This window comes from Neofelis nebulosa, chromosome 8, assembly GCF_028018385.1.
Source record: "Neofelis nebulosa isolate mNeoNeb1 chromosome 8, mNeoNeb1.pri, whole genome shotgun sequence".
In the NCBI taxonomy this organism is placed as follows: Eukaryota; Metazoa; Chordata; class Mammalia; order Carnivora; family Felidae; genus Neofelis; species Neofelis nebulosa.
Genome location: NC_080789.1, coordinates 106,415,860 through 106,443,510, shown reverse-complemented (window position 1 = coordinate 106,443,510; position 27,651 = coordinate 106,415,860). Strand labels below are relative to the sequence as shown.

At 36.2% G+C, this 27,651-nt stretch overlaps 1 protein-coding gene across 13 annotated transcripts in view; it reads right to left on the bottom strand.

The window, feature by feature from the left end:
- Nucleotides 1-27,651, bottom strand: part of ERC1 (ELKS/RAB6-interacting/CAST family member 1) — a 515,043-nt gene that overhangs the window by 216,776 nt on the left and 270,616 nt on the right. For all 13 annotated transcript variants that reach the window (XM_058744143.1, XM_058744141.1, XM_058744150.1 and 10 more), the window contains one exon: nt 13,800-13,960. In XM_058744143.1, coding sequence (XP_058600126.1) covers nt 13,800-13,960 — 161 coding nt within the window. The remainder of the gene's footprint in view (nt 1-13,799; nt 13,961-27,651) is intronic.

Genomic DNA, 27,651 nt, shown 5'->3' with positions numbered 1-27,651 from the left:
ATGAGTACTTTATCCACCATATTTAGCATAATTTCAGAAATGTATTAAGACTAGAAACAAGGCATAAATATTGTAAAATGCACTAAAGAAACAAAACAGAGACTGAAGTTTAGGGGAACTAGGGCTGACAAACAAGATTAGGCAGGTTTCTCTATAGCCAATGTGATCTGGTGTAAGCCATGAGAAAAAAGTAGAACCATAAAAGGCAGAATTATGAAGAAAGCATTTAAGACTGAAGAATGGTTTTAGCAAAAGTATTTAGGGAAGGAGAATATAAGGTAAATTTGAATAATTAGATGTTTCTGGAGAAGGAAGATAAAAAGTATAAAGGGAAATAAAGCCAGAAATTTATCTAGAGACAAAATTACAGGTTTGATTGGAATATGGACCTTCTAAAGGTTTTTAAAGACAAACCTGTAAGTACAACACAATTAGATATAAAAGTAGGAATAAATAAAATAAAAGTAGGAATTGCTTATAAATAAATGTTTCAAGTAGAAGCCGGGATATTAGGAGCACCTGGGTGGCTCAGTCAGTTGAGCATCCGACTTTGGCTCAGGTCATGATCTTGCGGTTCATGAGTTTGAGCCCCACACTGGGCTTGCTATTATTAGCAAGGCAGAGCCTGCTTCAGATCCTCTGTCCCCTTCTCTGTGCCCCTCCCCTACTTGCCCTCTCTCAAAAATAAATAAACATTTTTAAAAGCACCTGGATATTAGAAAGGTCATGATAGTACTTTTATCTAGTTCATATTCAACTCAGTAATATGCATTATACTGGTCACTCCCTAAGATGAAAAAAAGAAAATGAAAGCAGTAACATGGAACTTTATTATATTTCATGTTATGGGAGCAGGGAAATGAATATTTCTAATATCAGCCTTTTGACAAAAGAAAAAAGGAACACTGAATCTTGATTATTTTTAAAAAATAAATAATATCCATAGAGCATATCTGAATCAATCACACTTTTATAAGAGAATCATCTTATTTGCACTGTCTTGCTCTTTTTATGATTTTAATGCCCAATTCCAAATTTAACCATTAGATAAAAGCAATTTGATAATCCTAAGGATTTCAAATGTTTTATAAATGAGCTAAGAAAATGCATATACAAAGAAAAAGAAATGAGAGCAAAACAAAAAACAAGACTCCAAAAACCCAAAAAACAAAAGGCAACCGAAAAAACCAAAAACCAAAAGAACAAAACCCAAAGAAATAACAAAAGAAAAGGAAGGTTGTATGAGGTAGGCGTACCCAAAGACAAAGGAATACCAAAGGACTGCTATATTTGTGGGTACTTTGAGCTTGAAAGCTAACACCAAACATGGCGCCAGAGCCCTAAAAAGGGAGATATATTTTGGTAAATCCATTCTAGATGTGTACATTACCACCTATGAAACTCAAGTTCAATTTCAAGACCAAAAGTGCTTGCTATCTCTAATAGTTAGTAACCAACCACCTAGCTCTAAAAAGCAACAGTATCTCTAACCAGAAAATGCATTGGTCAGAAACACACTGAGAAGAAATAACTTCATTCTGAGTGGAAAATTATACCAGTGTTGATGGGGTATTATAAGAATGTCACTATGTGGAAGAAAAGACAAAGAATGAATCCAGCCACAACTGCTTTCATATGCACAGCAAAGATATCCTTTGTTAAAATAAGAGGTTCATCTGTTTTCCCTCAGACAATGACTTAGGTCTGAAATTGATGTGTGTATCACAAATGTTTTCCATAGCAACAGTTCCTAACCAAACAAGGATCTTTTTTAAAAAAGTAAATTCCACGCCCAATGTGGGCCTCAAACTCACAATGGCGAGATCAAGAGTCTGATGTTCTACTGACTGGGCCAGCCAGGAGCCCCCCAAATAAGCATCTTTTGTTTAATTTCCTAGATTATTAAACCAGAGAGAAAAGATGAATCCTGGGCTAAACAATGTTCAATGTGTCCTGAAAATCTAACTTGTAGAAAAGACAAATAACACAAAGGCTATTTTAAAAAGTTATTTGCCTTTATATTCTCTTAGAATACTTTCACTTTGAAGATAAAAATAATTTAGTACAATTCAAAAAATATATACTGTGTGCCAGTTATGTGTTGGGTACTAGGCTTATTTCCAGAGATCCAAAATAAGCAACACTTCTGAATGTCAGGTGTCTGGAGGAAAATAAAGCCTGCAAAAAAATGACTGTAACACAATGGGGTAAATCCTATGGAAACACACATGCAGGGCGCCTGGGTGGCTCAGGTGGTTAAGCATCCAACTTGGGCTCAGGTAATAATTTCATGGTTTGTGAGTTTGAGCCTTGCATTGGACTCTGTGCTGACAGCTCAGAGCCTGGAGCTTGCTTTGGATTCTGTGTCTCCCTCTCTCTCTGCCTCTCCCCTGCTAGCTCTCTCTCTCTCTCTCTCTCTGCCTCTCCTGTGCTCTCTCTCTCTCAAAAATAAACATTAAAAACAATTTTTTAAAGAAACACACAGGTAATAGATATTTAACATCATTTGTAAAGTTCTGTACAAAATCCTTTACAGATATATACCTTTTATCTTTAACATTTAGTTATTTCCATTTTCTTAATGGTGTCTTTTGAAGAACAGCTTTTAATTTTGATGAAGTCCAATTTATCAATTTTTTTCTTTTATGGTTGGTGTCTTTTGTATGCTGAGAAATCTTTGCCTACTCCAAAGCTTCCTGTTTTCCTCTAGAAGATTATGGTTTTACCCTTTATTTTTAAGTCTAAGATGCATTTTGAATTAATTTTTGCATATAGTATAAGGTTTTTACCTCATATTGACCCTACAGACATCAATTATTGAAAAGATGTCTGTTTCTCCATTGGTGCCTTTGACTGTTAATAGGTAAGTCTATTGCTATACTCTTTATTCTGTTTTTTTTTTTTTTTTTTTTTTTTAAAAGTTAATTTTTTTTTTTTTAACATTTTTTATTTTATTTTTGGGACAGAGAGAGACAGAGCATGAACGGGGGAGGGGCAGAGAGAGAGGGAGACACAGAATCGGAAACAGGCTCCAGGCTCCGAGCCATCAGCCCAGAGCCTGACGCGGGGCTCGAACTCACGGACCGCGAGATCGTGACCTGGCTGAAGTCGGACGCTTAACCGACTGCGCCACCCAGGCGCCCCTCTGTTTTATTATTTTATATGCCAGTCTTCATGCCAATACTACATTTTTTTATTACTGTCATTTTATAGCAAGAGTTTAAATTAGATAGTACAAGTCTTCCAACTCAGTTCCTTTCAAAATTGGACTCACCCTACCATATCCATTGCAATTCCATATAAATTTTAGACTCCAATTGTCAGTTTCTATCCAAAAACCCCCTGTGATTTTGGCTGTGATCGAGGTGCAAATATAAATCAATTTGGGGAATATGGGTATCTTAAAGCTTCCTTATTCAAATCATAAACTAGATATATCTCTATTATGTAGGTGTTTTTAAATTTTTCTCTGAGTATATTCTGTAGTTTTTAGTGTAAAGATCTTATATGATTTTTGTTAAATTTATTCTGAAATACTTTATGTATTCTGATGCCATTATAAATAACATTTTCTAACATATCAGTTTCCATTTATTTGCTGCCAGTATATGTAAATACAACTGATTTTTATGTATTGCGCTGCTTAATCATATTATCTGTGTATAAAGAATACTGTACTACCTTTTGAATTTTATTCTTTCTTTTCTTGACAAAATTACATAACTAGGATCTCCAATGTAATTATGAACAGTGGGATAAAAGTGGACATCTTTTTTTTCATTTATCTATTTAATATATTGTCAAGTTAGCTAATATACAGCATATACAGTGTGCTCTTGGCTTTGGGGGTAGATTCCCATGATTCATCGCTTATAAAAATGGACATCATTATATCCTTTGCAATCTTACAGGGAAAGTGTTCAACTTTCATCATTAGGTGCAATGCTAGCTGTGAATTTTTCATTTGTTTTCTTTATTGAACTGAAGAAACTATTTTCTACTCCAAGTAAGTTAAGAGTTTTTATCATGAATCGATGTTGCCTTTTGTCAAAACAGGTTTCTCAATGTACTGATAATTGTATCATTTTTATTCTCTTAATGTAGTGAATTTAATAAATTCATTTTTGATACCTGAACAAACCTTACATTCCATAAATAAGCCTAATTTGGCTGTTAATATGTTAGCTTTCTTCTTATGTTAGATTCAATTTTCCAAGACTGTTGGGGACTTTAATGTCAATGTTCATGAGGTAGACTGACTTGTAATATTCTTTTTATCATGTCCTTGCCAGATTTAGATGTGGGGCAAATTCTGGTCTCAAAGATGAATTAAGTATTTCCTTCTCTATTTTCTGAAAGAGTTTCTATAAGACTGTTATTATTTCTGGGGTGCCTAGGTGGCTCAGTCGGTTAAGCGTCCGACTTCGGCTCAGGTCATGATCTCAAAGCTTGTGGGTTTGAGTCCTGTGTTGGGCTCTGTGCTGATAGCTCAGAGCCTGGAGACTGCTTCAGATTCTGTGTCTCCCTCTCTCTCTGCCTCTACCCTGCTTGCACTCTGTCTCTCTTAAAAATGAATAAAGATTAAAAAAAATTTAAAAAAAGATTATTAATATTTCTTACTTAGACGTTTAGTATAATTCACCAGTGAAGACATCTGGGCCTGGAGTTTTATTTGTGGAAATGTTTTTGATTATAAATTCAGTATCTTTAATAGATACAGGCTGGTTGATTTTATATTCCTAATTCTGAGCCAGTTCTGATGAACTATTTTTCAAGGAATTTGTCTATTGTACCTAAGTTATCACATTTATTGGCATAAACGTATTCTAAATGTTCATTTAAAAAACACTTTTTGTTTTAATGTTTGTTTATTTTTGAGATAGAGGAGAGCATGAGTAGGGGAGGAACAGAGAGAGATGGAGACACAGAATCCGAAGCATGGTCCAGGCTCTGAGCTGTCAGCACAGAACCTGACATGGGACTCGAACTCACAAACCATGATATCATTACCTGAGCAGAAGTCAGGTGCTTAACTGGCGGAGCACCCAGGTGCCCCTAAATATTCTTATTGTCTTCTCAAATGTCCTTAGAATCTTGAATGATATCCCTTGTTCCCTCTTTCATTCCAAATATTGTTAATTCTTGTGTCTTCCTTCTTCCTTGGATGAGTCCTGCTAGGGGCCTATCAATTTATTAATTCTCTGACAAACCATGGTTGACTTTGTGAATTTTCTGTGCTGTTTTCTATTTCCTTGATTTTTGCTCTTATCTTTATTATTTCCTCCTTTCTATTTACTTTTGTTTACACTTTGGTCTTTCTTTTTCTAATACTGTAGTGTAGAAACTCAGATAACTGAATTTGTACTTTCTTCTTTTCTGATACAGGCATTCAAAAGTGGAAGTTTCCCACTTAAGTACTAGTACAACTATATAACACAAAATTTAACATTTATATTTTCATTAAGTTCAAAATGATTTCTCATAATCCTTATGATTTTTCTGAGCCGTGGTATTTAGAACTGTATTATTTAATTTCCAAACATTTGAGAGCCTTCCCAGATATCTTACTAATTTCTAACTTAATTCCATTGTGGTCAGAGAACAATTCTGACATATTTAGTCTTCTGAAACTTATTAAATTTCTTTTTATGGTCTAGCATATGGTCTACATTGGTGAACATTCCATACATATTCAGAAAACATATACGTCCTTCAGTTGTTGGGAGTACTATTCTATAAATATTAAATAAGTCAAATTGATAGTCTCGAATAATCTGTATTTTTACTGCTTACTTTTTTTTTAACATTTATTTATTATTGAGAGACAGAGAGACACAGAGCATGACAGGGGAGGGGTAGAGAGAGGTAGAATCCGAAGCAGACTCCAGGCTCCCAGCAATCAGCACAGAGCCTGATGCGGGACTCGAACTCACAAACTGAGAAATCGTGGCCTGAGCCAAAGTTGGTCACCCAACCAACTGAGCCACCCAGATGCCCCTACTGCTTATTTTTTTATTCACTTATTCTATCAATTTCTGAGAAAGAGGGGTTATAATCTCCAGTGATGACTAAGGGCTATGGATTTGTCTGTTTTTCACATTAGTTCTTTCAGTTTGCCCTTCATGAATTGTGAAGCTCTGTTATTAGGTATATACATTATGTAAAGAACCGCTGTGTCTTTCTAATGAATTGTCTCCTTTATCATTATGATACATCCTCCTTTAATTCAGGAAGACTCTTTGGAAGTCTCCTGCATCTGATATTAATATAGCCATACCAGGTTTCTTTTGGATTACTATTTACAAGGACCATCTTTTTCCATTCTTTAATTTCAAGATCTGTGTTTATAACAGTATATGTCTTACAGACAACATTGCTTCTTTTTTTAAATTCATTCTGATAATCTCAATCCTTAATGTTTTAGCCCATTTCACTTTGACATAAATATTGATACATTGAATTTCTATCTATCATACATTTATCCCTTCTATTCTTTGTTGCTCTGTTGTTCCTTTCTTGCCCTTTTTTTTCTGAGTAAATGAAATAATTTTAGTATTATGTTTTATTTCCTCTACTGAATTTTCAGGGAAGGTTGGTTTTTTTTTTTTTTTATTTCTGTTTTTGTGGTTAACTTTTTGAAGTTGCTTTACAGCTAACAATATGCATCCTTAACTTACCACAGTCCATTAAGATCAGAAATTATAAATCTTCACAACTGATACTTCCTACTTTCTATTTCACAAAGGTAACAACCTTAAAATATAAAGTTTCTCCCCAGCCTCTTGTGCTATTATGGTCATATTCCCTTTTATATACATCATAAACTCCATCAAATAATGCTGTTACTTTTGCTTTAAATAGTCAGTTGTCTTTTAAAGAATGATTAAAAAAAAAAGTTTCTATAAATCTCAACTAATTTACCAGGTTTGGTGTTCTTTATTCTTTCCTACCGATTCATGTTCCCATCTGGTTTCATTTCCTCTCAGCTAGAACATCCATTCATAACTTCTTATAGAAGAGTGTGCCTTCTAGAAATGAAGACTTTTCATGTTTGTTTATATGAAAATGTCTATATTTAATCCTAGTTTTTTAAGAGTCTTTTTATTTGGCCATAGAATTCTAGGCTAATAATTTTTTCTCACTACTTTAAAAGAAGCTCCATTTCTTTTTATCTCCAATTTTTTTTTTGAGAGAGAGAGAGAGAGAAGGGAGGGCCGGAGAGAGGGGGACATTCTTACATACAAACCATATATATCCATGGGGCAGAGAAAGCACTATAAAAGCTGAAAAAGAGAGGTACTTTGGGAGCCTTTATCTGTAAAGCTCAATGCTTTACTTGCTACTTAGAGATTATTCCAGTCATTTGAGGCTCTTCACATGAAAAAGATGATTAAGAAGCATGATTTTTTTTTTTTAAGAATATGGTTTCTTCTGTTTAGAAGTTACATCTGGGGGCATCTGGGTGGCTCAGTCGGTTGAGCGTCTGACTTCGGCTCAGGTTATGATCTCACCGTTCATGGGTCTGAGGTCTGCGCTGACAGCTCGGAGTCTGGAGCCTGCTTCACATTCTGTGTCTCTCTCTCTATGTCTCTCTCTCTGTCCCTCCTCCACTTGTGCTCGCACCCTCTCTCAAAAGTAAATAAATAACCATTTAAAAAAAAAAAAAACGTTACACCTGACTCTAAATGGCAAAAAAGTGGATTAAGGCTTTAAGGGAGGAGAAAGGCATGGGATATTTGGGGTTATTTGTAACTGATTCCAATTCAGGTCACAAGAAAATAAAAAGATTTGAGAAAAACATTTGTAATACACATGCCGTTTTGTGAGAAGCTGAGCATCATGATCAAAGTTTAGGAGCAGAAAGAGGTAAAAAATTCTAATAATTACTACATCCATTAAAGCCATTTCTTCCACTGTTCTATAACAACTTAGAGCCCCAAGTAAACTCTCAGTCTGATGAGGAAAGACGCTAGTAACAGTTAAGATCATTCCATAAGGTGGGTATATAAGTGAGATGGAGATCAGGGCTGAAAAAAAGGAGGCAAAATTAAGGAGTTAATCAAGACTAGAGAGGAAAACCCAAAGTCCCAAGGGATAGTTGATTATAGACACACATCCTGCTTTATCATTTCAACAAGGATGGGTCCCACCAGTGTTGTTGATAGTTATGCTATACAACATACTTTGTTTCCTTTTTCAATTCAAGTATAGGAAATTTTTATATTTATGTGATTTCCTAAAGAATATTTAAACTTCTGTATTTTAGGCCGCTGTGAAAAATGCTTCCAACTTCACCATAAGTCTTTTATCATAGGTCTACTGCTTCCAAGATAGGCATCTGATGGAACCATAGATAAATGTGGCTTTGCAAAAAGTACACATATTCTTATGTAACTTAGAATGCACTTCAATTTGTTACTAGGGTATAACTGTTCCTGGGATATAATTTGTGTAACTCCCCAATTTTGTGGTTAATTTGGAAGACTGTCATCAATTTCCAAATGGGATTTTTTTTTTAATGTCAGCAACTTTACGATAAATTTAAAAATGAAATACTACAGGATATCAGAATAAAAATAATTAGTAATACAAAAAATAATTTATAACACAAACTAATTTTAATTATTCAAGGTATAACAGATTAACACCTAACCTATACTAGCCCCAAAGTATTAGGCAAAAAAGCCTGGACTCTTTTGAGTAACCATTTTCTATAGCTTAAATTCTAAATAAATTCTATTTTTCTCACTTAAAAGGCAAAGATTCTTTAAATGTCAGAACTTAGATTATATTATTGGACTCCTTCTAGGTACATGCAAAAATTTATTTTATTTGTGGGAAGTCAGATCTTTCTTTAGCCAAAAGGCATCTCAAGAGTATATAATTTAGCCCCAGAAGTTTGAATTTCTCTGCCAACTTTACTAATGGAATGCTACTTATCAAACAACTCTGGATTCTCAAAGAAACTAAAGAGGTTTTCCACCACTTCCCTAAATAAACCTGTTCTCAGGGTAGTCATATTCATAGTTTAATAAAAATTTTTATTAAAAATGAAAAATTAGTCTTTTTATTCATAGTACTGACATAAGGTGAGACAGCAGCAGGAGTGTGAGTGTGAGGCAGCAGAGGATGAACCATATCTAGATCTTACTACTCAAACTCATGACCTGAATTGATACCTAACATTTATTATGGTTATTAGCATTGTTATTTTGTTATTTTTTCCCTTCTCCAATTCATCCTTCATTTCTTAGGGAAAGAGACTAATATAAAAGCAGAATAAAAAAATAATGGCTAACAAAACCACAGCATAAGCAAAAGAAGAACCAACATGGGATCTGCCAATAAAAATGCTCCTTTCAAAGCTGGCTAACCAACTCAAATGTTTCTACTGACTCATTGGCATGCTACCAAGTGAACAGTTTCATATGTCTCCCAAAACTCATGGCCACCATTTGTTTGTAACAGATGCTCAAAAATTACAATCATAAATGCTAGGGTTGGAAAAGAATGATTAGGTCATTCCATTTGGTCTGATGTGGTCAGGATTATTGCAAAAAACTAGACTATTCTAGCGCTTTGCTAACAAATTTTCTGTATTTTTTATATATACAGGCTGGCTGCCTTTTCCTCAGGGGAGACTTTTCTTACTCTAGGTTTGAAGTCACATATATGCATGTTTCAGTCTCTTGTACATCACATTCCTCTCATATTTCTTCTGCATTTCAAGTTCTCTGGTTATAATGAACAATTCTTTTCATGTATTCAATGATCAATAATTAAACACTGTAAACATTTAAAATACGGTGGGTCCTGCCATGATTACAGTGAAGAATCTGGTTGTCACTGTCAATATCCACAGGTAAGGTTATTGCCTTTTTCCTTTTTAATTTCTTATTTTATTGTCATGAAAATTCTGTGAAGCAGAAGCAATTATTTTTGCCATTTTTTTAATGTTCATTTTTGAGAGAGAGAGTGCAAGTGGGGGAGGGGCAGAGAGTGAGGGAGACACAGAATCTGAAGCAGGCTCCAGGCTCTGAGCTGTCAGCACAAAGCCCAATGTGGAGCTCGAATGCACAAACCGTGAGATCACGACCTAAGCCGAAGTTGGACACTTAACTGACTGAGCCACCCAGATGCCCCATTACTTGCCATTTTAAAAATGAGCAGATTGAGGCACCAAGACGTTAAAGAACTTGCTGAAGTCATAGAGCTAATAAGTTCTGATTCAGGCTCTTTTATTCCAGGAAGTATGTTCTTCCTAGTTGCCACAAGTAATTAGAGGCAGATATCATGTAGAACTAGTTGGACGTAGTAAACATCTTACAAATTGACAAAAGAATGAAGTAAATTCTGAGCAAAGTTGTAGAAACTGAGATAAGCTCAAATGAGGACAGATTAGCAGAACTTGTTCAACATATGGAGAAAAGGAGTCCAGAATATAGCAGAAGAAAGGCTATTGTCTTGGTTAGCTACATTAGTGAAAATGAATCAAAAGCTCACTGCATTAGAACCCACTATATGACAACCATAGTGTTTTGTGTATAATTACACTTATGTTGTAGTTTTCAACTGAGGTTTTATGAATCATTTATAAGTATGCATACTTTGGAAATCTACATTTTTAAAATTTATTTATTGAGGGGGGCGGGGAAGGAAAAGAACAAGCAGGGGACGGGCAGAGAGAGAGGGGGACAGAAGATCTGAAGCAGGCCCCATGCTGACAGCAGAGTCCTATGCAGGGCTTAAAACTCATGAACTGTGAGATCATGACCCAAGCTGAAGTCAGCCGCTTAACCGACTGAGCCACCCAGGTGCCCCTGGAAATTTACATTAAAAAAAAAAAAAATAGGGAATTCAATTCACTGTTCTAGGGGAAAGAATAAAATACCTGCTGCTTCACAGACTTGGTAGTGCCATGTGGGTTGGCTTACAGGGCAGTGCAAACAGAGAGGATCTGCTAATAAAACCACCACTCTCTTAACAATATTTGGATAGAGGATTAGGTCTAATGTGCTGAGAAAACTTATTAAAAGGAAGGTATTAAACAACAATTTTACTAACATATGAAACTAAAAGACAACAAGGGGAAATTTAAGTGCAAATTAAAGCAAGGACTACTTTTAAAACTTTATGTTGGCAAATCTGCATGACACAAAACTTATGAAAAATCTGACTAAGAACATCCTGATACCACAGAATATATTCTGAGCTATGGAAGAAGGTGATTTAAAAGATAGGTCATGGGGCACCTGGGTGGCTCAGTCGGTTAAGTGGCCGACTTCGGCTCAGGTCATGATCTCGTGGTCCATGAGTTCGAGCCCCGCATCGGGCTCTGCGCTGACAGCTCAGAGCCTGGGGCCTGTTTCAGATTCTGTGTCTCCCTCTGTCTGACCCTCCCCCGTTCATGCTCTGTCTCTCTCTGTCTCAAAAAATAAATAAACATTTAAAAAAAAAATTAAAAAAAAAAAAAAGATAGGTCATATAAGGGTGCCTAGGTGGCTCAGGTGGTTGAGGGTCCAACTTTAGCTCAGGTCATGATCTCACGGTTCATGAGTTCGAGCTCTGCATCGGGCTCTGTGCTGACAGCTCAGAGTCTGGAGCCTGCTTCAGACTCTCTCTCTGCCCCTCCCCTGCTCATGCGCGTGCTCTCTGTCTCTAAAAATAAATAAACATTAAAAAAAAAGAGAGGTCATCTATCAGAGCCAGGTTTTAGCACTTTATTTCTAGAACTTTCATTTAATGTGTATTAAATTTCAATACTACTTACAAATTTCTCTACATAATCTTTTATCCCTGTCTTATTATGTGAGTGCTTGACATCACCAAAAATAGTTTTGCTAATCACAGTATTTTTCAGAAATGTAATCTCTGACCTGCTTTGGAAAGTGAAGTTCAAAACAGAGTGTAGCACTGTGGTACCAAAAAAGAAAAAAAAAATTACAACTTCCTTTTCATAGCTTGAAGTCAAACATTCTTTTACAACTTCTTTCATGTCTTTGCAAGGTCCTAATAATAAAGGAAAATTTCTACACAAATACATCACTATTTTGCTATATACAGATTTGTACTTAGTAGGAAAGATCTGACAGGTGAAGTCAAGTACATGGAGACAACAAAACAAAACTTACACACTGTTACTTTAGTGAGGGCTGTTTCTGCTTTGGAAGATCACATGTGATACTTGGTTTTCCACAACATTATATCCATCATTCGTCCATTTCCTTAATTACTTTGGGCTCTGATTTAATTTGCTTCTCAACTCCTACCATGTTTTCAGTAATGGGTCCCAGATCTCTTAAACCCAAATGATTGTATGCTTTATCACCAAAAGTTACCTCTATTACTCCATCTCCAAAATATCAGGTTTTGAATTTTAACCACCAGTGACAAAAAACTTGTCTTATATTTCCTTCACTAACTGCTCCCTAAGAAGCATATTCACAAACTTTTATTGTCCTGATGATACTCAGAACCCTAACCTCTCTCTCCATTCTCCCAAGCATGTCGATTTATTTCTGGCTTCAAGTATGCATCATTTCCAAGAGCAGGTCACCTGTAATGCTTTTCTAAAAGGTTAGAATCTTTTAACCTTGCACTGTGGTCTAAAAATCCATAAATGCAGGTGACACCACAAGAATTTCTTCCTTGACTCTTAGGTTGCTATCAGAATATCACATGTGCCGTGGAAAATTCACACTAAGGTATAATGGTAAGGTCCTCTTCTAGTCTATAATTTGGATATTAGCCTAAAGCACTAGCTGGTCTGAGAAGTATGTTTATCGTAGGTCAAAGAGACCCAGTATTTATGGAGAGAAGAAGAAACTAATAGAAAGTGAGCACAGATTATATGAGAGAAAATTAACAAAGGAAGGCTGCAGAGCTGTGGACCTGGGCTTAAAACCTGTGACAGAGACCAGAAGCTGCCCAGACAGCTGCCAGAAGCTGCTGAAGGAGAGAGAATATCTCTTCCGAAATAGAAGGGAAGACAACAAAAATACAGGTAGCTGTTGAAGTAAAGAAGGTAACCAAGCTATCCCAGGATAAATTTTTCATAAAACCTGGGAGCAGGATGACGACACAGAGGTGAAGGTTGGGAATAATAAAGGAGAAAGTACTACTGAACTCTCAAAAGAGACATATTTGTTTTAAAGAGAAAGAAACCAGAGCTCCAAAGTTCACAATGAAGGAAAAGCATCTATTGTGTACCAGCAGACATGCACATGCTTCACTACAGATTATCTCAGGAGAGTAGTAGGAAAATGATGTACATCAAAGTTCTGTTAAAATTGACGACTTTGTAAAAATTGGAGAATGTGGCAAACTGTTAGCTCTTAAATATGGAGGATAAGTACATACGGGCTCATTATACTATTCTCTCTACTTTTACATACTTTCAGAAGTGGTTATAATAAAAAATGTTTTAAAAAAGTCCCTAGCTATCATATGACCTCAGAACCAACAGTCATGCTCCTCAGTAAACTCAAAAATAATGGCTGAATTTTCCATACAATTTTAGAAATTTCAGAGATGCAACTGGATATGGTTACACACACACACACACACACACACACACACACGCACACACACACACGAGGACTTTAAAATTCAATGAAGAGGCAAAAATAATTCTATTTTGACCAGAATTTGTTCCAAATTTGTTCTAGGGAGAAATACAAGTTTACATTAAAATTAAGCTAAATGTGTTAGGAGTAATAAGTAGGGCCAGAGGATGAAAGTAATGAGAAACAGGTTTTCTACTATGCATATACCTGAAAAGGAAGATTATAAACACTTACTTCATCTCCAGAACTTCCTCTAAGTGTTTTCTTCTCTCCGCCCGAAGATTGGTCAAATGAGTTTCCTTTTCTGCCAGAGACTGTTGGGTAGAGGACAGCTTTGCTTTCATGGACTCCAGTTCCTGCTTTACTTTCTCCATGGCCATCAGTAACTCCTCCACCTATGGTAAGTATGGAAAAAAAAAAAAAACTGAACATTTTGATTAATTAAAGACAGAGGAGCAAAGTAATGGGCAATTTCTGGGTCTACAAATTAAAAACACACATACACATCAAAAATTCTGTACTCTTTCTGGATCAAACAAATATATCAAGAATATACCAGATAGGGGCGCCTGGGTGGCACAGTCGGTTAAGCGTCCGACTTCAGCCAGGTCACGATCTCGCGGTCCGTGAGTTCGAGCCCTGTGTCAGGCTCTGGGCTGATGGCTCAGAGCCTGGAACCTGTTTCCGATTCTGTGTCTCCCTCTCTCTCTGCCCCTCCCCCGTTCATGCTCTGTCTCTCTCTGTCCCAAAAATAAATAAACATTGAAAAAAAAAATTAAAAAAAAAAAAAAAAAAGAATATACCAGATAAAGAAATAAATCTCTGGTCTTCCCTCCACTGTAATGCCTTTCAGGTTCACCAAAAAGAACTTCATTTCCTTTTTGATAAACACAATTGCATATAAAGCATCAGTTCAAGAAGTCACACTCTGCCACAGTTAGTCCCTCTTGAAGATTTGGAAGTGGTCCACTAATACTCATGAAAATAACAGTATAACACAGATAAAAATAGAGGAACAAAATCACAGAAAATATTTCTATAAGGATTTTAAGACATAAACTTGACTATAATAACACTCAGTATAAACATACATAAGTCATTTTTATTCATCCAAAAATTTTTCTGTTTACACCTTTAAAAAATTTCTTTTTGAAGAAATAGCTAGAATTTAATCAGACAGTTTCTTGCTCTAAAGCCAGGTAGGTAGAGTTTTCTCAAGGAAGGCAGGAAAAAAGAAAAATACATAACCACCTAGAGAGAAGACAGAGGAGACCGAATGCTTTAAAAAGATTTGAAAAAAATCCTGAGGGAAAGAAGACAGAACTCTAAAACACAAGGAACTAAGAGAACACAGTATGTACTTCATCCATCTTTTCCACTCAAGCTGGGTGGTGTCCAAATCAGAATTACTTAAATAGACATGTTCATTTTAATTCGGAAGGAAAATATATGCTGGCAAAAATGTGTTAATACCAAAAATCAACCTGAACCAGGTAATCAACCAGCCAACTGCACCAATCACAAGAGTTTATGTCAGGTTGCTGCTTGCCAAGAAATAATTTTGGTGACAACAAGCCTTTTCAGAGGAAGAGGTGGGGGATTTGCCATTCACTGATTCCTACATAAAACCAACTTGTGTGATACTAAAACTGAGAACAGTGTAGAGACAAAACTGCAACATAACAAATCAGAGTTGTTAACAGACCCCAGGAAGTTAGTGCCTTATACCCAACCAAAGTTTCCACGTTGATTGGTAACAGCTGCTAAACAGTGATAGCAAACAGACACATTTAGTGTTTTGGCACCTGAATCACCTTACTTTGTGTATATTTTCAGAAGTGATCAAGTTAATTCTCAGCTAATAGCTTGAAAATAACTGTTGTAAGAATATATATGAATTGACATATCTACAAGCTTTGCGTAAATATAAATCACTATCCACCCTTTAGAAAACTACCAGTAAGGATGATTCCATTTTAATCAGTTTAATTCATGTAAAATCTTATTTAAAACTGAACTGAAATGATATACCAAGGTACGTTCTTGTAACAGAAAATCAGTAATGGACAGCACCCTTTATAGAAGCTCTAATAAAGTGTGGTATGTGTCCATCTATGAACTCACCTTAAATCTCAAAAAAATCTCCCTCTCATCTTTCACTACTCCAAGCAAGGCATGGTATCAGTTTCTTATATAATTTAGATATTATGTATATACATAAGCAAGCATATAAAAACAACTTATTCCTCCTTTTCTATACAAATAGGAAGTCCACTTTATATATACTCTAAAATTTTTGGTAAGCTTTTTGTTGAAATACAACACAAATACAGAAAAATCCACAAATGAAAAATCCAACTTGAAGAATTTTCTCTAAGTTGAACACACCTGTGTAATCAGAACACAGACTTATAAACAGAATATGAAGAGTTCCCCAGAAATGCATCTCATATCCCCTTTCCAGATGAAGAGTAGCCATTATTCTAGCATTCTACCTTAGTATTGCTTATTCGTTTATACAAATGGAATTACATAGAATGTAATTTTAAGTACAGATTTTCTTCACTCATGTGTTATGTCTATGAGATAGGAATTCCACTGTGTGAAAATAGCAAAATTTACTGAAGGAACTTTTGATTAAAAAAAAAAAAAACACAAAAAACTTTTTTCCAGTTTTACTGAGAAATAATTGACATACATCAATCCCTGTGTAGTTTTAAGGCACACAGCATGATGGTTTGATTTACATATTTATATGTGAAATGATTACAATAGGGTCAGCTAACATGTATCGTCACATATAAATACAAAAAGAAAAGAATGAGGGGCGCCTGGGTGGCGCAGTCGGTTAAGCGTCCGACTTCAGCCAGGTCACGATCTCGCGGTCCGTGAGTTCGAGCCCCGCGTCAGGCTCTGGGCTGATGGCTCGGAGCCTGGAGCCTGTTTCCGATTCTGTGTCTCCCTCTCTCTCTGCCCCTCCCCCGTTCATGCTCTGTCTCTCTCTGTCCCAAAAATAAAATAAAAAAAAAAGCGTTGAAAAAAAAAAATTTAAAAAGAAAAGAATGAAAAAAACTAATTTCCTTCTTTTGAAATTTTTTTAATGTGTATTTACTTTTGAGAGAGAGAGAAACAGAGTGTAAGCAAGGGAGGGGAAGTGAGGGAGGGAGACACAGAATCCGAAGTATGCTCCAGGCTCTGAGACATCAGCACAGAGCCTGACACGGGGCTTGAACTCACGAACTGCAAGATCATGACATGAGCCGTAGTCAGATGCTTAACTGACTGAGCCACCCAGGTGCCCCGATTTCTTCCTTTTGACGAGAACTCTTAGGATTTGCTCTCTTAACAACATTCCTACGTTTATCATAGAGCACTATTAGCTACAGTCATCATGTTGTACACTACATCCCTACTACTTATTTTATCTTATAACTGGAAGCTTGTGCTTTTTGACTACCTTCCTCCACATCACACTCATCCCACCTCCTACCTCTGGTAACAAGACTCATGTCTTTTTCTGTGAGTCTGTATTCATTTTGTTTTGTTTTAAATTTCATATATAAGTTAGATAACACAGTATTTGTCTTTCTCTAATTTATTTCACTTAGCATAATACCTGGAAGGTAGGTATATCCACATTTTAATTTTTTAAATTAAAAATAATTTAAAAACTAGTTTTTAATATTAATGGGGTTTAGCTAACTAATTTTTTTCATTTATATTTCTTTTACGTTCAGAGCTTTTGTATACTGGATAAGAAAATTTTGTTTACCACAAGATCATGGAAAGATTCTTTCTTCTAAATCTTTTATTAAATTACATGTTTCACATTTAGAGCTACAATATATATGCAACTGAATAAATACAGTTGCATGGTCAAATATCATTTTTATCAATTTGGATATCCAACTAAGTCAGCACTCTGAACAGTAGGAGTTTTACAGCTACGATAGGAAGGCACTTTCAGCCTACTGGCAAAAGATCTGAAATTATGTAAAAACTACTTACAAACTGTAGAAAAGATAATTTGACAATGCTTCATATTGTTCATAAACACCTTAAAATTTAACGAATAAGCAATGTGAAATGTTATATGTATATAAAAAAGGAATATGTATATATTCCAGAACCAAGAGCAATACACCCATCTATATACTCACTATCCTTTACACTTTATATCTTTTATACTCACTAGCTTTATAAGTGCAATTATCCAACTGTATCCCCCAAGTCCCCTATGATAGGTCATTACTATTCTTTTTTTTTTTTTTCTAACGTTTATTTATTGTTGAGAGACAGCGAGAGACAGAGCGTGAGCAGGGGAGGGGAACAGGGAGAGGGAGACACAGAATCCGAAGCAGGCTCCAGGCTCCGAGCTGTCAGCACAGAGCCCAACGCAGGCTCCAACTCACGAACTGCAAGATCATGACCTCAGCTGAAGTTGGACGCTTAACCAAGTGAGCCACCCAGGCACTCCGGTCATTACCATTCTTAATTTGTTACTTAATCTCTTCCATTTCTTTATTTTTGCCTTTCGTATGTATTTAAAAATAAATCACTGCTTTATTCTATTAAGTTTATGAACACTGTATAAATGGAGCCTCCTGACTTTATTTCATCCAACATTATGTTTTTTCATGTAAAAAAGGGACCTATTCTATGTGTGTATTTCTGAACCAAAAGGACAACATACACCTATATACACCACTCAGGAATTAAAAGCAATGAGAGCCAACAACTTTGAACACCACAGCACCCAGGCTATAGTTTCCCACTAAATTGAAAGGGCTCCTTAAAAATACAGCTGATTCTAGATCTGGGCAAGAAATGTACAAAAGGTGAACTTTACACAATGTAGGCCAGAAAGTAAGAGAAATGGGAATCATGGCAAAAAGGGATCATGACACAGAAATCCTTACGAGAAAACAAGAAAAATATATCACAAGAAAGGAAACTACATAAGAATATACCTTCTGAATACAGAAGGTATTCAAAAACTAAAATCAAACTAAAATACTAAAAAACCAAACCCGGTAAGATCTAAAAATTGAGATTTATCCTAAGAATGCAAGGTTGGTTTAACACATAAAAAATAAATGCAATAAACCATATTAATAGAATATAGGACAAAAACACCATATGATTATCTAAGTAGATGTAGAAAAAAAGCATTTGGCAATTTCTAACAACCTTTCATAACAGAAACAGTCGAGAAAATACAAAGAACCTTTCTTTGGGTGCTTGGGTGACTCAATCAGTTAAGCATCCGACTCCTGAATTTGGTTCAGGTCATGGTCTCATGGTTGTGAGATCAAGCCCCATATTCGGCTCCTTCCTAGGTGTGGAGCCTGCTTAAGATTTTCTCTCTTGTTCTGCCTCCCAACACCTCTGCCTCTACACACACTCTCTCAAAACCAACAAACAAACAAAAAACAAAAACTTTCTCAGCCTGATAAAGGGCATTTATGAAAAACCCACAGCTAATATACTCTTTAATGATGAAGAACGTAATGCTTTCCCTCTAAGGCCAGCACTAAGAACAAGACTAGAAAGAATGTCCTTTCTCACCATTTCTGTTTAATATTGTACTAGAAGTAATAGCCAGGGAAATTAGAATACACAAAAAATTAAAAGGTACCCATGTTGGAAAGGAAGACAAAACTTTTTCTGGTTGAAAATGACATAATCTTATATAGTGAAAAATGCTAAGAAATCCTCTAAAAAATTATAATCAACAAGTATACAAAAGTTGCAGAATACAAGACCAATACACAAAAACCAATGGTCTATCCATACACAAGCAACAAACATTCCAAAAATGAAATTAAGAAAACAATTCCATTTAAAATAGCATCAGAAAATGGGGCGCCTGGGTGGCTCAGTCGGTTAAGCATCCAACTTTGGCCCAGGTCATGATCTTGTGGTTTGTGAGTTCTAGCCCCGCATCGGGCTCTGTGCTAACAGCTCAGAGCCTGGAGCCTGCTTTGGATTCTGTGTCTCCTTCTCTCTCTGCCCCTCCCCCACTTGTGCTCTGTCTCTATCGAAAATAAATAAATGTAAAAAAAAATTTTTTTAAATAGTATCAAAAAGAAGGAAATAACTAGGTATAAATTTAATTTTTAAAATGCATAACATGTATAGTGAAAATTCTGAAAGATTACTGCAAGAAATTAAAGAAGATTTAAATAAATGGAAAAACATCACATTCACCAATTGAAAGACTTAATATTGTTAAAATGACAATACTCCCCAAAATGATCCACAGGTTCACCATAATCCCTATCAAAACTCTGTCTTTTTTGCAGAAAGTGACAAGTTGATCCTAAAATCCACATGAAAATGAAAGGGAGCCAGAATAAGAAAAGTTATCTTGAAAAAAATAAAATAAAATTGGGAGACTCTTACTTCTTGACTTCAAAACTTACTACAAAACTTCAAGGTAGTGTTGGCATAAGAATGGAAAAAGATAAAAAAAAAAAAAAAAAAAAGAACTGAGAGTCAAGAAATAAACCCTGTTATGGCAATATGATTTGACAAGAATGTAAAGGCAATTCAATGAGGAAACGATATTCTTTTGACTCAAAGGTGCTTGGACAGCTGCCATATTGCTTAACATTTTTAATTTTCCATGCCATTAGCTTCATGACAAAATTGAGTCACATATCCTATAGAATGCCCCACATATTGGGTTCAGTCGGTTATTTTTTCTATGGTGCTATTTATGCTCTTCCTCTTGTTCTCATGTTTCCTATAAAATGAAAGTTATATCTAAAGTCTTCATTAGATTGAGATTCAATTTGTCTTTTTAACAACAGTACTCCACAAATAAAGTTGTGTACTTCATGTTATAGCATATGAAGAGACACATAATGGTTGTCCAACTTTTAGCAACAACATTGATCACTGGGTACAGATAGCAATAACCTGATTTCCTCTTTATAAATTTCTCAAGAAATATTTTATCAAGTTCTTTCATCACTTCAATAATAACCAGTATGGTTAAACATGTTTCATTTGTTTAGGGACCATATGTGCTGCTGCTTCTTTGCCACTCAAATCTTTGCCCCTCCCCCTGCCTCCACTGGCTTTTCTTATTCTCGTTGATTTGGAGAAATTTTAAACATATATTCTCAGAAACCAACATTTCATCAATTAAATATTTAGGAAATTACTTCTCCCACTTTGTACACTATGTGTTCCTTTTCATTATGGTATCTCTGTATGATCAAAAATATCTTAATATAAACAAATTCATTAAGCCTTTAAGATTTGTGACATTTACATCCTGTTTAAGAAATCCTTCTTCTACCCAGGGTCATACGATATTCCCCACTTTTGTACTGCCTTCAGTAGACTGAATTAGCAGTCCCAATTATTCATTACACTACACTATTAGTATTCATCCACATCCTTCCCATAGTATCATGATGGGCAGAGTATACTGCCTTTAATGACCCTTATTCTGGCTTGGCTATCTAACTTGCTTAGGCCATTGGGATGGCAATTCAGACACAAGCTGAGGCTCTTAATACATGTAGTTAGGTTGTAGTTCTACCACTGCCAAAAAACCCAACATTCTGAGTAGCTGCTGCCTTTCAGTTGGGTCCTAGAAAGAGCCACGTGGGCACGGCCAACCCAGTCAAGGACTAAAGCAAAGCCAACTCTACTAACCTTCCAATCTTTGTGATGAAGAAATAAATGATTATTATAGGTGTGCTAGAGTTCTGAAGAGAAAGTGAAGCAATGGGATATACACTGAATACAGTATGTGTGTGTGTACAGACATACTTTGTTTATTGTGCTTCAAAGACCTTGTATTTCTTACAAACTGAAGTTTTGTGATGACCCTGTGTCAAGCAAGTCCTTCTGTTGCCATATTTTCAACAGCATTTTCTCAATTCACGTCTGTCACATTGTTATTCTCCCAGTATTTCAAACTTTTTCATTGTTATTATTTTTAAAAAAATCTTTTTAATGTTTATTTTTGAGAGAGAGACAGAGCATGAATGGGGAGGAACAGAGACAGAGGAAGACACAGAATCCAAAGCAAGCTCTAGGCTCTGAGCTGTCAGCACAGAGCCCGACACGGGGCTCGAACCCACAAACCGTGAGATCATGACCTGAGCCAAAGTTGGATGCTTAACCGACTGAGCCACCAGGCACCCCACTGTTTCATTATTATTATACATTATAGTGATGTGTGATCTGTGATCTTTGATGTTATTACTATAATTCTTTTGGGAGCACCATAAACTGCACCCAAATAAGATAGCAGACGTCATTTGCCAAATATTGTGTGCTCTATCTGCTCCACCAACTGGCTATTCCCTTGTCACGCTCTCTCTCCTTAGGCCTCCCTATTCCCTGAGATACAACAATACTGAAATTATGCCAATTAATAACCCTACAATGGCATCAAGAGTTCAAGTGAAAGAAAGAGTCACAGATCTCTCACTTTAAATCAAAAGCTAGAAATGATTAAGCTTAGAGAGGAAGGCATGTCCAAAGCTGAGAGAGGCTGAAAGCCAGACCTCTTGCACCAGCAACCACATTGTGAATGCAAAGGAAAAGTTCTCAAAGGAAATTAAAAGTGCTAGTCTAGTGAACACACGAATGATAAGAAAGTGAAACAACCTTATTGCTCACACGGAGAAAGTTTTAGTGGTCTGGACAGAAGATAAAACCAGCCACAGTGTTCCCTTAAGACAAAGCCTAATCCAGAGCAAAGCCCTAACTTTCTTCAATTCTATGAAGGCTAAGAGACGTGAGGAAACTGCAGAATAAAAATCTAAAGCCAGCAGAGAACTATTCATAAGGTTTAAGAGAAGTTGTCTCCATAACATAAAAATGCAAGGTGAAGCAGCAGTAAGTGCTGATGTAGAAGCCACAGCAATTTATCCAGAAGATCTAGCTCTGATAATTAATAAAGGGGCCTACACTAAACAACAGATTTTCAATGTACATGAAACAGCTTTATACTGGAAGAAGATACCATCTATGACTTTCATAGCTAGAGAGGATAAGTCAATGCTTATCTTCAAAGCTTCAAAATATAGGCTCTTTTATTATGGGCTAACACTTCTGATGACTTTAAGTCGAAGCCAGTGCTCATTTACCATTCCAAAAATCCTGAGGCCCTTAAGAATCATACTAACTGCGCTCTGTGTTCTATAAATGGAACAACAAAGCCTAGATAACAGCACATCTGTTTACAACATGGTCTACTGAATATTTTAAGTCTACTGTTGACACCTACTGCTCAGAAAAAAGAGATTCTTTTCAAAATATGACTGCTCGTTGGCAATTCACCTGGTCACTGAAGAGCTCTGATGGAGATGTACAATGAGATTATTGTTGTTTTCATGTCTCTAAACCAATATCCATCCTGCAGTCCATCAAGAAGTCGTTTCAGGGGCGCCTGGGTGGCGCAGTCGGTTAAGCGTCCGACTTCAGCCAGGTCACGATCTCGCGGTCTGTGAGTTCGAGCCCCGCGTCAGGCCCTGGGCTGATGGCTCGGAGCCTGGAGCCTGTTTCCGATTCTGTGTCTCCCTCTCTCTCTGCCCCTCCCCCGTTCATGCTCTGTCTCTCTCTGTCCCAAAAATAAATTAAAAAAAAAAAAAAAAAAAAAGAAGTCGTTTCAGCTTTTAAGTCTTATTATTTAAGAAATACATTTCGGAAAGGCTACAGCTGCCACAGATAGAACTCCTCTATGGATCTGGACCAAGAAAACTGAAAATCTTCTGAAAAAAATTCAACATTCTAGATGCCAGTAAGAACATTTGTGATTCATGGGAAGAGGTAAAAATATCAACCTGAACAGGAATTTGGAAGCAGTTGATTCCGATCCTCCTGGATGACTGTGAGGGGTTCAAGATTTCAGTGGAGGAAGGAATGGTAGATAGAATAAAAATAGCAGGAGAACTAGAATTAGAAGTGGAGCCTAAAGATGTGACTTAATTGTTGTAATCTTATCATACAATTTGAACAGATGAGAAGTTGCTTCTTTTAGATGAGCTAAGGAAGTGGTTTCTTGAGATGGAATCTACTCCTTCCCGAAGATGCTCTAAAGACAGGTGAAATGACAATAAAGGATTTAGAATATTATGTAAACTCAGTGGATAAAGTAGCAGACTTTGAGAATACTGACTCCAACTCTGAAAAAAGTTCTACTGTGGGTAAAATGCTACCAAACAGCATCATAGGCTACAGAGAAATTGTCTGTGAAAAAAGAGCTGATGTGGCAAACTTCACAGTGCTCTTATCTGAAGAAATTGCAATAGGTAGTGGGCGAAAAGAGCAGACCTCAGAGAGCTCTGAGCAGCTCCACCAACTCTAGCCTAGTCACCATCAACATCCCAGGAGGAGCTGCAGCTGCCAAAACCAGCCCCGTCACCATCACAGCAACCATGAGCAGCAAAGTGGAGACCTTCCAGTCACCCAACCACTGCCCCTGCCCCACCACTGCTGACGCCAAGCCTGACCCCACAGCTGGTGATGGTGGCCTCCCATCGGGGTGCCCACCAGCATGTACAAGAAGGTTTTGGTAACAGTAGGATGGTTCAATGTAAGAAATGGATATGGTTTCATTAATAGTAATGACACCAAGGAAGATGTATTTGTACACCTGACTGCCATAAAGAGGAATAACCCCAAGAAGTACCTTCATAGTGTGGGAGATGGAGAGACTGTAGAGTCTGATGTGGTTGAAAGACAAAGGGTGAGGAGGTAACAAATGCTACAGGCCTTGGTGGAGCTCGACTACAAGGCAGTAAATATGCATCAAACTTTAGCATTATAGACACTATCCACAGTGCAAGGGTCCTCCATCAATTACCAGCAGAATTACCAGAACAGTGAAGGTAGGGAAAGCATGAGAGATCAGAGAGTGCTCCCAAGGCCAGACCCTACCGCAGGCAAGAGTTCCCATTTTACTCATGTGGAGACCCTGTAGGCATCAACCACTGTCTTCCAATCTGCTTGTGCAGGGAAAAGTGCTCAAAGTGCTGACAACCAGAATTCAGGAGAATAGGTAGACCAGTGAGACAGAGTATGTATCAGGGTTATAGACAACAATTCCACAGGGGGCCTCCTCAGCAAAGACAGTCCAGAGAGGACAGCAATGAAGAAGTTAAGGAAATCAGGAAGATGAGACCCAAGGTAAGCAGTCACCTCAATACTGCTACCTCCACAACTTCAATTACCTACACATATGCCCAAAAAACCCCAAACGACAAGGTGGCAAGAGACAAAAGCAGATGATCCACCAGCTAAGAATTCACCTGCCTCCCCCTGGGTCCCTGCCCCACAGACTAGGGCAGGGCCAAGTAAATGCTGGTATAGCATCTCTACCATCATCTGGGTCAGTCATCCAACAAGAAGAAATGAATAGGATATTCCGGCAATAAGAAATGAACAAAAGACTGGAGTGTAAGATTTTAAGTGCTTGCTTTTTGCCCATTAATCAGATAACTTGAACTATCTGCATTATCTATGGAGCATCACAGGGTTTTTATTATTCTTGCTGAAAGACATCTCTTTTTAGTAATGGCAAATATGCTTAAAAAAAAAAAAGCCTGTTTTTTTCTCAATACACCCTTAAAGGTTTTTAAACTGCTTCATATCTGGTCAAGCTAATATTGTTAAAAGCCTCATTCCTGTTTGTAATAAAAGATTACAACTTGATTTTTTTCAAAAAAAAAAGTCAACAAAGAGCAAGTACCTGTTAATAAAGGTCTTAGAAAGTTGTCCAAAAAACACAAAAAAATAGAAAGAGGAATTGCCACAGCCACCCCCACCTTCAGCAACCACCATCCTGATCAGTCACAGACATCAATATCAAAGTAAGCAATCTCCACCAGCAAAAATATTACAACTTGCTGAAAGCTCAGATGCTAGTTAGCATTTTTTAGCAATAAAGTATTTTTTAATTAAGGCACAAACATTGTCTTTTTAGACATAATGCTATTGCACACTTAATAAACCACAATATAGCAAAAACATATTATATATATATGTTATATGTATATGTTATGTGTTATATGTTATATGTATATGTATATGTACACACACACACACACACACACACACACACACACACACTCTGAGAAACCAAAAAATTTATTTGATTCACTTTATTGCCATATTCACTTTATTGTAGTGGTCTGGAACCAAACTGGCAATATCTCCAAGGTAGGGCTGTATATGCATGCATATACATACATACACATACACACACACATTTCATTCAATATATGTCCCATTAGTTTTGTTTCTCTGGGGGAACCTAACCAATAAATAAATATATATAAAAACTATATTAATGTTAAAATTAGATGTAATTACATTAATTACATTAATATAACATACTATAACTATTATACTAATATATAAAATGTTACACATATTAAGATGTGCATTTTATAAGAAATTATATATAATGTGTAACATTCATATTACAAAACACACACACACACACACACACATATATATATATAAAATAAGTAATTGGCTCATGAGATTATGGAATCTGACAAGTGCGAGATTTGCAAACTAAATGAGCAAGCTCAAGACCCAAGAGAGATAGCTGTGAAATTCTGGTCCAAAGACTGGCGCCAACTCAAGACTCAGGAAGAGCCAGTGTTCCAATTAGGGTCCGAAGGCAGGCAAAAGCCAATATCCCAGTTCAAACACAATCAGGCAGGATTTACTCTTACTTGGGGGAGGGGAATCAACTGACCAGAAGGCCTGAATAAAACAGGATGAGGGCCACTCACATTAGAGAGAGCAATCTGATTTACTCAAGTGTATCAATTTAAATGTTAATCTCATCCAAAATACCCTCACAAAAACATGTACAATAAAGTTGACTAAATATCTGGGCACCCTGTGTCTCAGGCAAGTTGACACTTAAAACTAACCATCACAATTTGCTGTTGTTTTGTGGTTGTTATACACTATCTGACTGAAAAGTTATCTAAGAGTGTTAAGTATTGTGTTTAACATCTGGTCTTTAAACTCCTTGAAATTGCTTTTTTGTGTATGGTGTGAGGTAGGGGGCCAATTTCATTTTTCCCCATAGGGACATCCAACATCCATTTTTAAACAATCCATTCTATCCTAACCTTTGACATGTCATCAAGTATTTTCATAAGTATGGGTATGTTTCTATGCTATTATGATCCACTAGTTTGTCCATTCTTACACCAAAACATTAATTTAACTATAGCTTTATAAGGCTTAATATCTAGTAGAACAAGTCCTTCTCTTCTCAGAAGCTTCACTATTTTTTAATTTCTGCAAAAAATATTTATTGAGTCTACCATAGGCCAGGCACTGTTCTACAACAGTTCATGAAAGAGACATAGATTTAGGACTATAACATATTTCAAAAAGTTTTATAATTTTCACCACAAAAATCTTTAACATTTTAATGATATTTATTCCAAGGCATTTTATATGATTTTCTTAATGTTTTAGTAAACAGCACCTTTTTTTAAAATGTAATTTTCTCTTTGATACAGGTTATAGAAATGCAACTGATATTGATACTGTCTCTAGTAATCTTCTTAAATGCTCTTATCTATAGGTTTTTAATTTACTATTTACAAAACCACATCATATGTACAATAAGAAAACAATTGTTTTCTTTCCTTCCAATCTGTATATTTGTTACTTTTGCTTGCCTTTCTGCATTGCCTATGTCTACCACAATGTTGAATAGATATGATGACAGTGTGTACTCTATTTTATTCCTCATCCTAAAAGAGATGCTTTAACAGTTTTATTTGTATAAATTATAGTATAAATTATCTGTATAAATTATAGTATAATTTTTAATAGATATGTTTAATAGATATTTTTTATCAGGTTAAGAAGTTTCCTTCTTAGACATTTTTCCAAAAAAGACATACAGAGTGTCAAAAGACACATGAAAAGAGGCTCATCGTCAGTTATCATCAAAGAAATACAAATCAAAACTACAATGAGATATCACCTCACACCACTGAGAATGGCTAAAATCAACAACACAAGAAACAACAGGTGGTGGCAAGGATGTGGAGAAAAGGGAACTCTCTTGCACTGTTGG